General features: G+C 46.8%; 1 protein-coding gene across 1 annotated transcript; it reads right to left on the minus strand.

Moving 5' to 3' along the window:
* Positions 1-1,256: 1,256 nt before the first annotated feature.
* On the minus strand, positions 1,257-14,742 carry C1GALT1 (core 1 synthase, glycoprotein-N-acetylgalactosamine 3-beta-galactosyltransferase 1). Its single transcript, XM_044293798.1, has 3 exons — positions 14,351-14,742; positions 7,991-8,658; positions 1,257-2,474 (listed from the first exon to the last, which is right to left on the minus strand). The coding sequence occupies exons 1-3, from the start codon at positions 14,574-14,576 to the stop codon at positions 2,289-2,291; spliced, it is 1,080 nt and encodes a 359-aa protein (XP_044149733.1). The 5' UTR covers positions 14,577-14,742; the 3' UTR covers positions 1,257-2,288.
* Positions 14,743-17,392: the final 2,650 nt, after the last annotated feature.

A 17,392-nucleotide genomic window follows, 5' to 3' on the forward strand; every position in this document is an offset into this window, starting at 1 on the left:
ATGGGGCTCCAAATACCCAGGTTTAAAGTATGGCTCTCCCCGGGGAGGGGGAGGAGGGGAGACGAAAAACCGTCCTCCCCCTGGCGCATTAGAAGCTCCACACCCTGTTAAGTGCTACATCAATAACCAACATACATCCACCATTAAAATATATCAAACCACGGCGACAGACATTACATTTCAGCATTGCAGTCTAGATTCTTGATACAAAATACTACTATCCACTTGCAGAATCTACCGCATGGTGTGAACAATGTGGAAGTGGGGAACACAATGGTATCCTCACATCCACATTGCAAGCACAAATAATGGCAATTACTACTATACCCCATCAATTAATCATATTTAATAAAAAAAATACATCATGGGGGGAGAGCCATACTTTAAAACTGGGTATTTGGAGCCCATACAGTTACGACTAAGAACGCTAAGTTCGAAACGCGTCAATGTGCAGGAGTATTAGGATGTGTCCAAATATGTATAGCTGTTATTGGAAATAAAGACTACGCAACGAAATTATATACAAGTGCTGGAACTGCTTCTTCTTGGGATCTCACAACTTACAAAATGTTGAATCCTTATGGCTGCCTGTATATACGAGTGTAGAAAAGGTTTACAAGTGTTCTGTAATGACACAATAAGACAGGGCTGGCCAACCTGAGGCTCTCCAGCTGTTGCAAAACTACAACTTCCAGCATGCCCAGACTGCCTATAGCTATCAGCCTACAGCAGGGCATGGTGGGAGTTGTAGTTTTACAACAGCTGGAGAGCCGCAGGTTGGCCAGCCCTGCAATAAGACAAGGAGGCAAAGCCAGCAACCTAGCGAACCCCTCGGGAGGAAAGACCTCCGGATAACACAGAAACAACTGGAGTCTTAGGCTACTTTCACACTAGCTTTATTGTTTTCCGGTATTGAGATCCGTCATAGGGTCTCAATACTGGAAAATAACGCTTCTGTTTCGTCCCCATTCATTGTCAATGGGGACAAAACATAACTGAAGAGAACGGAATGCTCCAAAAGGCATTCCATTCCGTTCTCATACCGGAGAGCAGCATGCTGCGGTTTGCCTTCCATCCTGGGATGCGGAGCAAGCCGGATCCATCATGACCACCCACAATGCAAGTCAATGGGGACGGATCCGTTTTCTTTGGCACAATAGAAAACTGATCCGTCCCCCATTGACTTTCAATGGAGTTCATGACGGATCAGTCTTAGCAATGTTAAAGATAATACAACCAGTTCCGTTCATAACGGATGCAGGCGGTTGTATTATCAGTAACAGAAGCGTTTTTTCTAACGCTGGTGTAAAAGTAGCCTTAAAGGGGAGCTTTAGTTTTTACAATGCTTTTTTTTATTTTTTTGAGAGGTTCCCTAAATATAAGCTGATCACAGGATGTCCTGCTGCTGGAACCCCGCACAAGGAATCCTGGCAGCAAGCAGATAATTTTCCCACACCGAACCCGCAGGGGCAATTAAGTATTACACCGTGCACATTAAAAATCAAAGGACGTTCTTGGGCTCCCAGATCGAGAGGGAACTTGAAAAAACAGGTTTTCAAAATCAAACAAGCCCTTAAGCTGAAAGTATAAGGCAACTGCTTAAGTGGCAAACCCCTAATATAAAGATACTACGGCAGATCCAGCTGGCTGTGGAAAAAAAAAACAAGAATACAGGATGGGGAAGGGGAGACAACCAATTCATAGACTACAGACTGACACCACGAAGCCCGGGAACTGGATCAATCTCTCAGCTTCTTGGAGTGATTCCAGAAACACAACAGGTGGTTGTTATTTAAGCAATTCCCTAGTATTTAAGGTAAAGTAGAACTGAATTGTACAAGGCCACGTAGGACTGGGCAGCCCCATACTGGGCCCACCTGCTTCATCCTTGGTAGGTCTCTACCGGATCCTCTCATCACCATGTAACGTGCATTTTCCGAGAAGCAACTTCCAGGAAAACCAGTGGTTTGCAGAATTCCTTTATAGAACAATATCCTTCAGGAGTGTGGCTTTACCAGAGTCTCAGTGGAGAACGTCTTGTCTCTGGACACAGGACAAATACCAAAATGTCATCGAGCCGATTCCATACAAATTACTATATGATTGTCAATAAAAATTTGATCGCCAAAATGGATCTTCGATATTTAAGATTTAAAAAATAAAATAAAAAATCCCTCAACACATTGCACAGATTCTGATTGCCAGCCTGACAGGGGGCAACATACCCCTTTAAGATCAGACAGAAGGTGCCCAATTTTTTCGGTAATCCCTTATGATTGTTGCTTGCATTACTCTGCTTTCACGTCCACTTTATCATTTACATTTTTCTGCTCCAGATCATTCCGAGAGTCTGCGCTGTATCTGTAGTTGTACCCATAGGGACGGAGATGATGCACCAGGTACTCCAGCTGGTACATAGTCGTAGAGTCCACATAGTGAAAGGAAATGGCCAGGTCAGAGCAGCAGCCGGGACCCTGAAAGACAAACATGCGGCAAAATCAGAGCTATTCATAAAGCCGATGAGTTACAATAATCCAGAAAACTAGGGCGGTATTTCTTTATTCCACTCCTGCAAAGTGTACCCATAAAATTGAAGCGGAACCACTATCTCTGTACTGTATATGTGTTGATCCGATTTTAAAGAACAACAATACATAGAATTACCTAAAAAATTCCATAGGCAGAGATAGTACTGCCTCCCTGTCCCTATCAGTAAATGATGTAGGTACAGAGAGTACTGCCTCCTAGTCTCTCTCTGTAAATGATGTTGACAGAGATAGTACTGCTTCCATGTCTACCTCTGTAAATTATTGTATGTACCAATAGTATTGCCTCCCTGTCTCACTGTGAATGATGTAGACACAGACAGTACTGCCTCCTTGTATCTACTTCTTTCTGTCTAGTAATAGTCAAACGATATGTTGGTGCTAATGAGCCTACAGAGCAAATAAATGCATCGTCTTCTCACTAATGAATGATTACAATGGGCATGTTATAATAATGCTGAACTGTACCCAGCTTATAATGGAGGGATCCCACTCACTAATACATACATAATTCACTATTTCCACCAACGTCCACATTTAGGGGCATTTACATGCAAGTGGGCATTTGTAAAACTCACCAATTTAAAATGGGACCTGCCACAATTAAAGGAAGACCAAATGTAAATCGAGTAATATCCCATGTTTGTATGAAAAACTCAAACTTATCCGGTCTCTTACAGACAGCTGAAAAAGTATTGGGCCCCACGCAGAGGTTGCGGTAATGGCTGAACCGGGAATTTTACTCCAATGTGCTGTATCAGTCTGCTAGTTTGTTCGGTCCCTGCTGCCTGACCCATTAATCCTGGCACCGATACAGGTATATAAACATCCAGCCCCCGGCCATGCAGTCTGCCATTACCACAAGTGTATAACATCCAGCCCCCGGCCATGCAGTCTGCCATTACCACAAGTGTATAACATCCAGCCCCCGGCCATGCAGTCTGCCATTACCACAAGTGTATAACATCCAGCCCCCGGCCATGCAGTCTGCCATTACCACAAGTGTATAACATCCAGCCCCCGGCCATGCAGTCTGCCATTACCACAAGTGTATAACATCCAGCCCCCGGCCATGCAGTCTGCCATTACCACAAGTGTATAACATCCAGCCCCCGGCCATGCAGTCTGCCATTACCACAAGTGTATAACATCCAGCCCCCGGCCATGCAGTCTGCCATTACCACAAGTGTATAACATCCAGCCCCCGGCCATGCAGTCTGCCATTACCACAAGTGTATAACATCCAGCCCCCGGCCATGCAGTCTGCCATTACCACAAGTGTATAACATCCAGCCCCCGGCCATGCAGTCTGCCATTACCACAAGTGTATAACATCCAGCCCCCGGCCATGCAGTCTGCCATTACCACAAGTGTATAACATCCAGCCGCCGGCCATGCAGTCTGCCATTACCACAAGTGTATAACATCCAGCCGCCGGCCATGCAGTCTGCCATTACCACAAGTGTATAACATCCAGCCCCCGGCCATGCAGTCTGCCATTACCACAAGTGTATAACATCCAGCCCCCGGCCATGCAGTCTGCCATTACCACAAGTGTATAACATCCAGCCGCCGGCCATGCAGTCTGCCATTACCACAGGTGTATGACATCCAGCCCCCGGCCATGCAGTCTGCCATTACCACAGGTGTATAACATCCAGCCCCCGGCCATGCAGTCTGCCATTACCACAGGTGTATGACATCCAGCCCCCGGCCATGCAGTCTGCCATTACCACAGGTGTATAACATCCAGCCCCCGGCCATGCAGTCTGCCATTACCACAGGTGTATAACATCCAGCCCCCGGCCATGCAGTTGCCTTTCAGACATTAATGAAAGAATGGTTCGTTGTAAAGAGCTCCCTGAATTCCAGCGTGGTCCTGCAAGGCCAAGTTCACATCAGCGTTCAGCCTTTCCGTTCTCCTGCTCCGTTCAGGAGCAGGTGAACGGAAAGAACAGATTCGGCACATAACTGAGCCGAATGGAGCCTACGGGCCCCATAGACTATAATGGGGTCCGTTAGGTTTCCGCTCAGAAGATGATTTTGGAGCGGAGACAAAAGTTGTGCTCGCAGGACTTTTGTCTCAGATTCAAAAATCTTCCCCTGAGCGGAAACCTAACGGACCCCATTATAGTCTATGGGGTCCGTAGGCTCCATTCGGCTCAGTTATGTGCCGAATCTGTCCTTTCTATTCTCCTGCTCCTATAACGGAGCAGAAGAACGGAAAGACTGAACACTGATGTGAACTCAGCCTAACAGGATGTCACCGCTGCCATAAGTCACTTCCTGTAATGTCCTCCCTCCTAGATATTCCACCATCAACTGAGTTGTAAAAGTGGAAGGAACCACAGCAACTCAGCCATGAAGTGCAGACCACGTAAAGTTACAGAGCGGGGTCACCGAGTGCTGAGGAGCACAGTGCATAAAAGTTACCAATGTTCTGCTGACTCCATAACTGCAGAGTTCAGACCTCAACTGCCACTAACAACAGCACAAAAACTGTCCTGTGCCGGGAGCTTCATGGCATTGGGGTTCTATGGCCAAGCAGCTGCCTGCAATCCTTCCATCACTAAGCACCATGGCAAGTGTCAGATAGAGCGGTGTAAACCACACTGCCACTGGACTCTGGAGCAGTGGAGACGTCTTCTCTATCTGGTGTTCTGATGGATGAGTCTGGGTTTAGTGAATTTCAGGAGAACGTTACCTGCCTGACTGCATTGTGCCAACTGTAGGGTCTAGTGGAGAAGGGGTACTGCTATGGGGGTGTTTTTCAGGGATCGGCCTAGGCCCCTTCGTTCCTGTGAAGGAAAATCTTAATTCTTCAGCTGACCAAGACATTTTGGACAATTGCACGCTTCCAACTTTCTGCTCCAGCATGACTGGGCCCCAGTGCACAAAGCAAGCTCCATAAAAGGCATGGCTGGGGGGTCTGGGGTGGACGAACTTGACCGTCCGCAGAGCCCTGACCTTAACCACATGCAACACCACTGGGATGAACTAGAACGGAGATGTGACCCAGGCCATCTTCCCCATCATCAGTGTCTGACCTCTTCTGGATGAACAGTCAAACATTCCCACAGTCTCCCACCATTATCTTATAGAAAGTTTTCCCTGAAGAGCTAAGAAAGTGGGACTCCATATTAGCATCTATTGATGTAGAGTGAGGTGTCATAGAAGCACTTGGAGGTGGAACGTGAAGGTGTCCCAATACTTTTGGACAATCTGTATGGACCCCTAGTAGACCTCTTCAGGCTATGCCACCTATGGAGTCTCAGATTTAGCGGTGACTTGTTTGATGCAGGACACTATGTGTCAGGACTACAGAACAAGGAGTGCCGGATCTATTATGTCTTCAAATTCTTCACAATGACAAATGATTGCAGGAATCGGAGCGTACCGGTAAAAGGTAAATCAACTGGAAAGACCGGTTCATTCTGAGGAGTGGAGGGGAAAACAACAACAAAAAAAAAAAAATGAATGGCAGGTAATGCCCTACCATTATATACTTGCATAAGGTGTGTGCTCTCACATAGACGTATTGTAGACGTCGAATCCCACCACACCCCCGCTAATTGCTGTGCTCAGGCAGGGGGAAAAACACCATACAGTTTTGCATGTGCAAAGCTCCGTCAGAAGCGTATGGATCAACTCACACAAGACGCAATCGTAACGGATTCTGCTGCGGAACAGCATCTGAATAGAGGATTTTATCGTGTACTTTGTCGCGAATTTGCTGCAGATTTCACCCTATGCCTTGCAAAGGGTAAAACCTGTGCTGAAAATCTAAAAAAATATTAGAATATTTTTTGTTCTGCAGCGCATGGATTCTACGTTTTTAAATCCAGATGGGAAAGCTAAAGCGCATCTATGCCGTGTGAGCATACCCTTAGCGTGCCTTCTTGCGTGTCATTTTAATGCAGTTTTTGAAATATGAAGGCTATGGCTATGTATTTTCCTTGAAATGTATTTACAAAATCTTTGCAAAAAATAAAGACTTAATAGTAAAAAAAAAGTTCCAGTTGGGAGCTCAGCATAATCCAGTACCTATGGGTAATGACTACCTGCTAGGCATTATCCTCAAATGAGCTCCTTGGCTGCTCCAACAAGGCAGAGCTGTAATCTGTGACTACATCTTAACTACAGTGTCTACTGGAAATACCAGGTAGTCTGAGACACACCTCCTGTCTCCTCATTGGTTCAAGCTGCTGCTCCTTTGCTCCACCCTTGCAGCTCTGTCTCCTCTGATAGACTTGTGTTTATACACAGCAGCCAATCACAGGCTCAGCAGGAAGTCAGCGTATACGGAGCGGACAGCCATTACTGCGAGAATAGAACGATCATAAAAGGGGGGCGGTAAGGATTAGGATCAGACATATTCAAAAGGAACCCTGCCCCACACCCTGACCTGGGCCAAGGGACCCTGCCCCACACCCTGACCTGGGCCAAGGGACCCTGCCCCACACCCTGACCTGGGCCAAGGGATCCTTCCCATAGGCAATGCCATTAAAAAAGGGTTAATACGCACTTAAAGGACCCAAATTTGGCGTAGACTGAGGCCAATTTCACACATGGTATTCAGTGCGAGAAATACATTCCATGTGTCAGAGGTATTTCCAGTCCTGAACACTGTTCCTGTGACACAGAAATTATTTATAATGCTGTGTGTTCCTGCTTGACCTCAACTGTAATGAATTATACTCACATAATGTTTTCAGTACAATTCATTAGAGTTGAGATCAGGCAAGAACACACAAGATTATAAATTATAATTACAATGCAATGGGTACATGTCACAGGAGCAACTCTCAGGTCAGCAAATAACTCTACTTTCACACTGGCGTTTCGTCCATTCAGGGCTCTCATAAGCGGTCCAAAACGGATCAGTTTTGCCCTAATGCATTCTGAATGGAAAAGGATCTGCTCAGAATGCATCCGTTTGCCTTCGTTCAGTCTGTACATTCCGCTCTGGAGGCTGCCTGCAGCGTTTTGGTGTCTGTCTGATGAAACTGAGCCAAACGGATCCGTCCTGGCACACAATGTAAGTCAATGGGGACGGATCTGTTTTCACTGGCACAATAGAAAACGGATCCACCCTCCATTGACTTTCAATGGTGTTCAAGACGGATGCGTCTTGGCTATGTTAAACATAATACAAACGGATCCATTCTGAACGGATGCAGACGTTCGTATTATCTGAACGGATCCGTCCATGATGGATCCGCACAAAACACGAGTGTGAAAGTAGCCTTATACAAGTCACTACCCAGCCACACAAGCTGCCTGGCGGGCGCCAGCGCCGTACTACACGAGTCATGAAGACTGTACCAGATGATCTCAGAAACATGCATCGAACAGTTACATAAAGGTGAAACTCATCTGCAAAAGCCCTGAACGCAAAGGAGCTTACACTACTTGGCGGCACAGAATAAGATCCAGAGTCTTACCTCGATGGGAGGATAGTAGTTGTAATTCCAATACCAAAAAGTCTTTGGCAGATATCCCTGGATGAGATGATGCTCGGGGACAAACGGGTGGAAAGTCTCTTTTCCGCTAGTGTCTCTAGAATCTCCTGCCTTGACGTTAATGTTCTCCATGCACTTCCCAAGCGCCAGGTCCTCCACCGATGAGCTGTGAGTACACTTCTCCTCCTTGAAGGCATTTACGAACCTGATTAAGGCTTCCTTGCTGAGGACGTAGCCGGCCCCTCCGCTCATGTAGCCCTGTTTGACGTAAGGCTTGAACTTCCGGCCAAAATAAATGGGCTCCTCCGGGCTATGCTTCGACAGAAGCCACCGCAGGTTGTCCACCACGACGTATGTGTCATCGTCCGCTTTCATGAACCAATCGGCTTCGTCCAGGTGGTGGTCGTGCACATACTGGAAGGCCTTGATGGTCTTCCAGTAAAGCTGGTCCCGTCCCTCCTTGGTGTCCAGCCCCACGGTGGGGAAGTCTTTATTTTCTTCAGAACTCATGTACAAGACCTTATTGCACCTCTGCGCCCATGTGGCCTTCACATGTTTGGTCTTCTTCTCCAGGTTTTGAGGGCCCGTCATGACCCAGCAGAGGACTCTCACCTTTTTGTAGAGGTCTTCAGAAACATGAACATCCTCATCTGGAAGAGACAGAGGTGTTAATAGACTGAAGTGGTCTCCAACTGATGCTAAACTACAACTCCGAGCTATGACTTATATAATATACATTAAAATAATCCTACATCAAAAACAAAAATGAAAAAAAAAAATAATTATGATTCTAAATATCAGATAATGCAAAGAGAGACAATTATCACAGTATATGGGTATGATGAGGCGTACATAAATTATTGCCACACACGTGGTCACTCACGGTTCTTTGGACCCTAAAGATGGGGGCATTCAATAAACCGAATCGCTCCTTGGAAGTAGTTGGATACCGGATGCTGCAACACTGTTAGATCTTGTACCATCCAGGAGGAAAGGAGACAAGTCCGCTTGTAGGCGGTGGGATACTTTCCCTATTTTTCTATGATGTCCCTGCCTATAAGTGGAGTAATCGCCCCGAAAGGGGCGGCCCCACTTACCGGTGGCTTTCCCCCACTTACTGCCTCTATAACATCCCCATATACCGTGGCGTCTCCAGGTTGCATGCGTCCCCACGTGTTTCCCCCTTATGCAGTAAATCGGTTCATCACGGGACCATTTCTGTAGACTGCACAATGGCGCTTGGATGAGAAGCCAGTGGATGTACTGACCTGCAGCGAGAAATGGTTATCCACCGCAGGTGTAAATATCCTTCCCTGCCCATTGCCGGGATCGGCGTGTGTCCGTGTCAACCACGCATGCGCCCGCAGTATGCGTGCGTCTGTACCTGTTGCGCATGCACCCACGCCGGAGATAAAGATACGTACTCCTGGAAAGTGGCATCCAATCGTAATACTGCGCATGCGCAAACCGGAAGGCTGTTCTAGTATTAAGTTCAGTACCACAAAATTCGAATGCGTTCAAACAAAGCGCCCACATGAGTTGTAAGGGCACATGATTAGTTGAGCATCTATATAATGCACAAACAAAAAAAAAGGGGGTACGAGAAGAGGTGCAGTACTTATGTCAGATGGGCAACAAAATTGTTCAAACAGCCTTTGAAGGTGGGAGTGCCATCACCCCCTTAGTTTAAGATGTGGTATACCAAAAGGACAGCTATTTGCGTAAACGCCTTAAAGGGGCTGTCCCATACTGATAGGTTATGCCATACAATGCCAGAGGTAGGACCCGCTCCGATCTCAAAAATGGGGCTCTAAAGTGAAAGGAGAGCACACCGCGCATGTGCAGTGTATTCACTGCCACGGGACTTTCAAAAATAGGCAAGTAGGCACTGAATGGTGGGTGGCCGCGCATGCGCACTTTGCCCTCCGCCGACTTCAGGGCCTATCAGACACTTAGGAGGCGTTTCCTGCAGATGCTTGGCTATAACACAGCGTCTAAAACAACAAAAACAGCAGGGGGCTGCCCCCGTCCCTCCCTGCTGCTACCACTGCTCACGAGGACTGCACACTCCTCATCACATCACATTTTTCTCATTTTTTCCACCGAGTATCAAAATATAACAACTTTTGACATTTCCATCAACAAACCTGTATGAAAAGTGTTTTTTTTTCCAGGACGAGTTTGACATTTGATTGTTATTCATTTTTTTACTGGTTTCTTTCATGCCATTTAGTGCGATGAGACTTAGATTTAATTTTTCTAGCGTATAACTATTTTTTACTATTTTGGGTATGTACGTGTGGGGGGGGTGGGGGGTTATTTTATTTAAAGGTGTGTTCCAGTTTTGCAATTTTTAGCATCAATTGACAGGAAACATCACGTCCTCTCGCTTACTAATACTGACTTTATTTGTAACGCCCTGTTTTCCTGCGCTTCTTAGTCACGTGATATTTTACGTAGGGCGGGCTCCCTATGCCGATGACCTCGCGTCTACATCTGAGACGTGGCGAGACTTGTAAAGCCCTGCCGTGTAGACACAGCATCATCGCTGACCTTACTTCTCGGGGCTCATTCTCCTGGACCCGGCCCAGTAGACGTGATGTCAGCAAATGATCTTAGGCTTCATGCACACCACCGTGGTTTGGGTCTGCATCCGAGCCGCATTTTCTGCGAGTCGGATGCGGAGCCATTCACTTCAACAGGGCCGTAAAAAAAAAATATATGCAGACATCGCTCCATGTTCTGTCCGTATCCGCACATCCAGCAAAAAATAAAAAATAAATAAAAATAGAACATGTCATATTCTTGTCCGTATCACAGACAAGGATGGTACTGCTCCATTAAGAGCTGGACGATCTGTTCTGCAGAATGTGGAATGCACATGGCCGGAATCCATGCTTTACGGATCCGCAATTTTTGGACCACAAAATGGACACAAGGCCTTAAGGTTTTTAAGTTTTTCCAGCAGGACTTCAAGCAGGCTTGGATTCAGGGCTGTCATCAGGAATGTCAGGGCTCCAAACAGGCAAACCTTGCGCCTCCGACCTCTTTCACACAGCGTTTTTTATTTTCCTGTTTGCGGGCCGTTTTTTTGTGTTCCGTATACGGAACCATTCACTTCAATGGTTCCACATAAAAAACGGAATGTACTCCGTATGCATTCCGTTTCTGTATTTGCGTTTTTCCGTTCCATTGAAAGATAGAACATGTCCTATTATTGCCCGCAAATCACGTTCCATGGCTCCATTCAAGTCAATGGTTCCGCAAAAAAAATAAAAATGGAACACATGCGGAATGTACTCCGTATGTCTTCTGCCTCCTGCACACGACCGTATTGCTTTTTTTGTGTTTTGCGGTCCGTTTTTCATTGATCTGTTGTTCCATTTTTTGTTTCCATTGTCTTTCCATTTCCGTTCTTCCGTATGGCATATACAGTATTTACATAGAAAAAATTGGGCTGGGCATAACATTTTCAATAGATGGTTCCGCAAAAACGGAACGGATACGGAAGACATACAGAGTACATTCCGTATGTGCTCCATTTTTTTGCGGACACATTGACTTGAATGGAGCCACGGAATGTGATTTGCGGGCAATAACAGGACATGTTCTATCTTTCTTACGGAACGGAAAAACGGAAACAGAATGCATACGGAGTACATTCTGTTTTTTTTGCGGAACCATTGAAGTGAATGGTTCCGTATACAGAACACAAAAAACGGCCCGCAAACAGGAAAAAATAAATAAAAATGCTGTGTGAAAGAGGCCGGAGGCGCAAGGTTTGCCTGTTTGGAGCCCTGACATTTCTGATGGCAGCCCTGAATCCAAGCCTGCTTGAAGCCCTGCTGGAAAGACCCATTCATTTCTATGGAGCCGTTGAAAATGCGGCTAGTGCACCGTTTGCCATCCGCGATTCCAGTTCGTCAAAAAAATATAACCTGTCCTATTATTTCCGCGGAAAACGGTTCGGACCCATTCAAGTGAATGGGACCGCTAAAAAACACGGAGGCACACAAGATTGTCATCCGCGTCCGCTTTATTCCTATCATTTGCATGGCAAACCTGTCTTAAGACTTTTTTTTTTACATTCCTTTATGTCTGGCGGTCTCCCAAAAATAAAGGAAGACACACGGAAACAAAAACGGATCACGGAATCCCATTTTGCGGAACACAACAACGGTCGTGTGCATGAGGCCTTATTGTGAGCCAAAACTAGCAGTGAAGCCTCCACAGAGATCAGGTGGAAAGATCTGCACCTCTTCTGTGTTTCTGACCCGCACCTGGTTTTGGCTCTCAATAACTGATGGAAATAACTGAAGTGTGAACTCGGCCTAAGGCTTCATGCATACGACCCATGGCAGGTCCTTGCCTGTGTTGTGGCCCACAAACATTGGGTCCGCAATATATATGGACACCGGCCGCGTGAATGCCAGATCACGGATGCAGACCCATTCACTTGAATGAGTCCGCTATACGGAAGATATGGTGCGGTGTGGAACGGAGGCACACTCCGTAGTGCTTCCGTGAGTTTTCTGTCCGTGTCCCTGAGTCGCAAAAAAAGTAGTGTATGCATACTTTTTTTTATTGCGGTGCAGACTGTCCGATGCGGATCGCGGTTCCCATTCACGGGCACCACACATTTGTGTGCATGAGGCCTAAAGGCACCGGTTCATTTTATAGAAGGTCCTGGGTTCAAATCTCACAGAAAACTACAAAATAATCCATAAAGTAAAAGTTATGGAAGAAAAATGTAATTTTTCCTTTCCTACAATTTTCTGCAAAGTTATTGTTCAAATAAAAGTAAATAAATAAATAAAGCAAAAACCAATAAAGTTCTTGTAATATTCTTAGGAAGAGTATCTGGCGTACCGATAATAAAAAGCTGTACAATATAGCGGACATTTGTAGAGATAAGCGAATTTCATATTTTGAAATTTGTTAACGCTGTTTTTGGTGGTAAAAGGTGAATTGCGTTATGGATTTCGTTACCACAGACCATAACGCAATACTACGACGGAATGTCTTTATAAGTATTCCGTTATTCATTCTGTCATAATAGAAGTCTATGGGCTGCATAACGGATCCGTCCCCCATTGACTTTCAATGGTGTTCATGACGGATCCGTCATGGCTATAGAAGACATAATATAACCGGACCCGTTCATGACGGATGCACGCGGTTGTATTTTTGTAACAGAAGCGTTTTTGCAGATCCATGACGGATCCGCAAAAAATGCTAATGTAAAAGTAGCCTAACCAGTAACGAAGCGTGAATGAATTTCATAACCTGAAATTCTCTCATCTCTAGACATATTATTTCTGGAGCTGGGTGATTATGACACTATAATGAAAGCTCTGAAGGGTTGTTAGTGGGCGGACACCCACATACACCTATAGACCCGGGCGGGTTAGTGGGGGGGGGGGGGGACACCCACATACACCTATAGACCCGGGCGGGTTAGTGGGGGGGACACCCACATACACCTATAGACCCGGGCGGGTTAGTGGGGGGACACCCACATACACCTATCGACCCGGGCGGGTTAGTGGGGGGACACCCACATACACCTATCGACCCGGGCGGGTTAGTGGGGGGACACCCACATACACCTATAGACCCGGGCGGGTTAGTGGGGGGACATCCACATACACCTATCGACCCGGGCGGGTTAGTGGGGGGACACCCACATACACCTATCGACCCGGGCGGGTTCATTACAGGACACATCTTAGAGGAAGAAGTAAGAAGTGTAAGGAACCTTAAAGAATGTGTAAGGAAATGCAAACAACCTCTTATCAGCTGAGGGACTGTAGTCAGTGTCAGTACCTAGCGGGAGAGGGTGACAGGGTGAAAGTACCTACTGTGGGTGTTGGGGGGTCCTGTCAGGAGCGGCTCGCACCGGGCAGGGGCTGTCAGGAGCGGCTGGCCCCGGGCAGGGGCTGTCAGGGTGCCAGTCTATTGGCCCCGGGCAGGGGCTGTCAGGAGCGGCTGGCCCCGGGCAGGGGCTGTCAGGGTGCCAGTCTATTGGCCCCGGGCAGGGGCTGTCAGGACCGGCTCGCACCGGGCAGGGGCTGTCAGGACCGGCTCGCACCGGCAGGGGCTGTCAGGACCGGCTCGCACCGGGCAGGGGCTGTCAGGACCGGCTCGCACCGGGCAGGGGCTGTCAGGACCGGCTCGCACCGGGCAGGGGCTGTCAGGACCGGCTCGCACCGGGCAGGGGCTGTCAGGACCGGCTCGCACCGGGCAGGGGCTGTCAGGACCGGCTGGCCCCGGGCAGGGGCTGTCAGGACCGGCTGGCACCGGGCAGGGGCTGTCACGGGGTGGGGTTGTCGGGACGGTTACCGTGGTGCTGCTGGGCATCAGCATTGAAGTCCATGATGTGCCCCGGCAGCTGCTGGTGCTCCTGCTGCTCCATGTGCCGCCCGTGGGGGTCGTTGTGCAGGACGTCGGGCGGCTGCTCAACCCGCTCCTGCAGGGCGATGGTGACGATCACATAGCAGAAGATGAAGCCGATGGCCAGGCCGAACAGGAAGGTCGCCAGACTCAGCACCGACTTGCTGGGGGCCATATTCTATAACACCCGAAACCGGGCTCCGTCACATCGCGCTCTGGCGGCTGCCCACCCCTCCGCGGGTCACCAGGGAACTGCCTCCTCCACCATCACCCAGGCCCCGCCCACTGGAGCCGTCACATAACATAACGCCCCTGCCAGGGAGGAAGAGGTTAAACGCTCTCAGGTATCGCTGGCTACGTCCTTGCGTCTGACGTCATCGCGTCTACACCCCGGTGGTACTCTGTAGTGGTCATGTGACACCGCCCTGTCAATCATCCGCCACGGATGCGCTACGTGTCTCTGTGGCAGAGGGCGTGTGACGCGTGAGCTCCGGTAATGTCCCGGGACACAGGCAGATTGGAAGAGTTAGCTGTTTTTTTTAGCAGGAGGATTTTTAATCGCAGCCGCAGCGTGTGAATACCCGCCGAAATTCCAGATTATTTTGCCGTTCTATGCAGGAAATCAGCGCCGGGTTTCTTTATTTTTTTCAGCTTTTCAAACCTTTATAGATATATATTGTTTGAAAATATTTTATTTTTGACTACATTATTTTATTTTATTATTATATATTATCTTTGATTATTGTATTGTTATTTTTGATTTTTATAATTCTATGTTATAAAATCTATGTTATAAAATCACTGAGTATTAGGATCTTCTGAAAGTCAGTCGCTGTAACAAAACACAGATCACTGAGGGCGACTCCCTAAAACGTAACCTTTAATCTACATATATTAAAATACAAAAGGTACATAAGGTCCACAACAGTCCATGATAAATATAATCCAAAAAGCTGTCGTTCTGACGGACGGTTAGCAAAAATGACAGGGGCAGAAAATCAAGATAAAATAGATCTGTCCCTACTTCTCCTACTTGTGAGATCCTAAAACGGATCTCACAAACGGAATTCAAAACGCCAGTGTGAAAGTAGCCTTCGCTGATACAAGTCAATACAAAGACCAATCCTCTCCCAGATGTAGGATACACGGCACAATTATGTGACAGCATTCTATTCAGTCAGTAGACCTCCATATAGGCAGCCTCCATTAATATACTATACAAATACAGATATAGCGCCGCAGGGTATAAACCATGGGGGAGGGGATGCAGACTGGGGGGACAGAAAACCCCAATTTTATTCTATAATGGTTGTTGAACCTCTGGGGGAAATAGTGTGCTTAGTGAGAAATACAGAAGATGTAGCACATGTAAAAACCACATCCGAGGCAAAACACATGACTACAAAATTATATCCAATATGATACTAAAATAACGGTCAGATAAAGGACCATTTTTAAATAATGACAATAATGAGGCTTCATGCGTCGATAATAATTTCCATCTCGTAAAGGAGGTGAAAGCTGATTATACACAGGACGGAGCGAGCCTCCAATACAGCAGGAATAAGTAAGTCTCTCATTGAATCCTCCAGGTGCCTGAGACCGGAATCGGTACATCCATCCTGTTTCTTTTTGAATGATTCTACGGTCCCCGTCACCTTTTCTGGGGGAAGGTCTTATAAGTTCCAATGCTGAAAAAGACAGAGACCTAAGATCTCCATTATGACATTCCCAGATGTGATTTGCCTCGGGGGTATTGTTCTTTTTCTTGATGTCATTGACATGCTCAAGAATTCGACGACGAAATTCTCTAAAAGTTTTCCCCACATAATCTAAGGGACAGGAGCACGAACAGAGATATTCCACTCCTCTGCTCCTACAGTTAATAAAATCCCTTACAGTGTAACTTCTATTTGTGGCTGAACATACAGTCGTGGCCAAAAGTTTTGAGAATTACATAAAATATCGGAAATTGGAAAAGTTGCTGCATAAGTTTTTATAATAGCAATTTGCATATACTCCAAAATGTTATGAAGAGTGATCAGATGAATTGCATAGTCCTTCTTTGCCATGAAAATTAACTTAAAGGGCTTCTGTCACCCCACTAAAGTGTTTTTTTTTTTTTGGGCTGGTGAAATTAGTTATATTGCGATATATCACAATATAATTGTGTCACTTACTTTGATCCAGCAGTTTCTTCAAAAAACAAAGTTTTATCATATGTAAATTCGGTCTCTAACAGCAAGTAGGGCGGCTATTTGCTGCTAGCTGCTGCAGAAATCCGCCCTCTCGTCGTGTTGATTGACAGGGCCAGCCGGGATCTCCTCCTCCGGCCAGCCCTGTCGGCATTTCAAAAATCGCGCGCCTCTGTGGATTCGGCGCAGGCGCTCTGAGATGAGGAGGCTCGTCTCCTCAGCACTCCCTCAGTGCGCCTGCGCCGATGACGTCTTCTATTTCGGTGATGTCATCGGCGCAGGCGCACTGAGGGAGTTCTGAGGAGACGAGCCTCCTCATCTCAGAGCGCCTGCGCCGAATCCACAGAGGCGCGCGATTTTTGAAATGCCGACAGGGCTGCCGGAGGAGGAGATCCCGGCTGGCCCTGTCAATCAACACGACGAGAGGGCGGATTTCTGCAGCAGCTAGCAGCAAGTAGCCGCCCTACTTGCTGTTAGCAGACCAAATTTACATATGATAAAACTTTCGTTTTTGAAGAAACTGCTGGATCAAAGTAAGTGACACAATTATATTGTGATATATCGTAATATAACTAATTTCACCAGCCCAAAAAAAAAAATCACTTTAGTGGGGTGACAGAAGCCCTTTAATCCCCAAAAAACCTTTCCACTGCATTTCATTGCTGTCATTAAAGGACCTGCTAAGATCATTTCAGTAATCATATTGTTAACTCAGGTGAGAATGTTGACGAGCACAAGGCTGGAGATCATTATGTCAGGCTGATTGGGTTAAAATTGCAGACTTGACCTGTTAAAA

This window comes from Bufo gargarizans, chromosome 5 (genome assembly GCF_014858855.1).
Source record: "Bufo gargarizans isolate SCDJY-AF-19 chromosome 5, ASM1485885v1, whole genome shotgun sequence".
In the NCBI taxonomy this organism is placed as follows: domain Eukaryota; kingdom Metazoa; phylum Chordata; class Amphibia; order Anura; family Bufonidae; genus Bufo; species Bufo gargarizans.

Excerpts from the sequence above, each read along its gene's own strand:
- C1GALT1 (XM_044293798.1), bottom strand. The coding sequence starts at position 14,576 with ATGGCCCCCAGCAAGTCGGTGCTGAGTCTGGCGACCTTCCTGTTCGGC. Across the intron at positions 8,659-14,350 it reads TGATGCCCAGCAGCACCACG|ATGAGGATGTTCATGTTTCT; the intron begins GTAACCGTCCCG and ends TGTCTCTTCCAG. Across the intron at positions 2,475-7,990 it reads ACTACTATCCTCCCATCGAG|GGTCCCGGCTGCTGCTCTGA; the intron begins GTAAGACTCTGG and ends TTTGTCTTTCAG.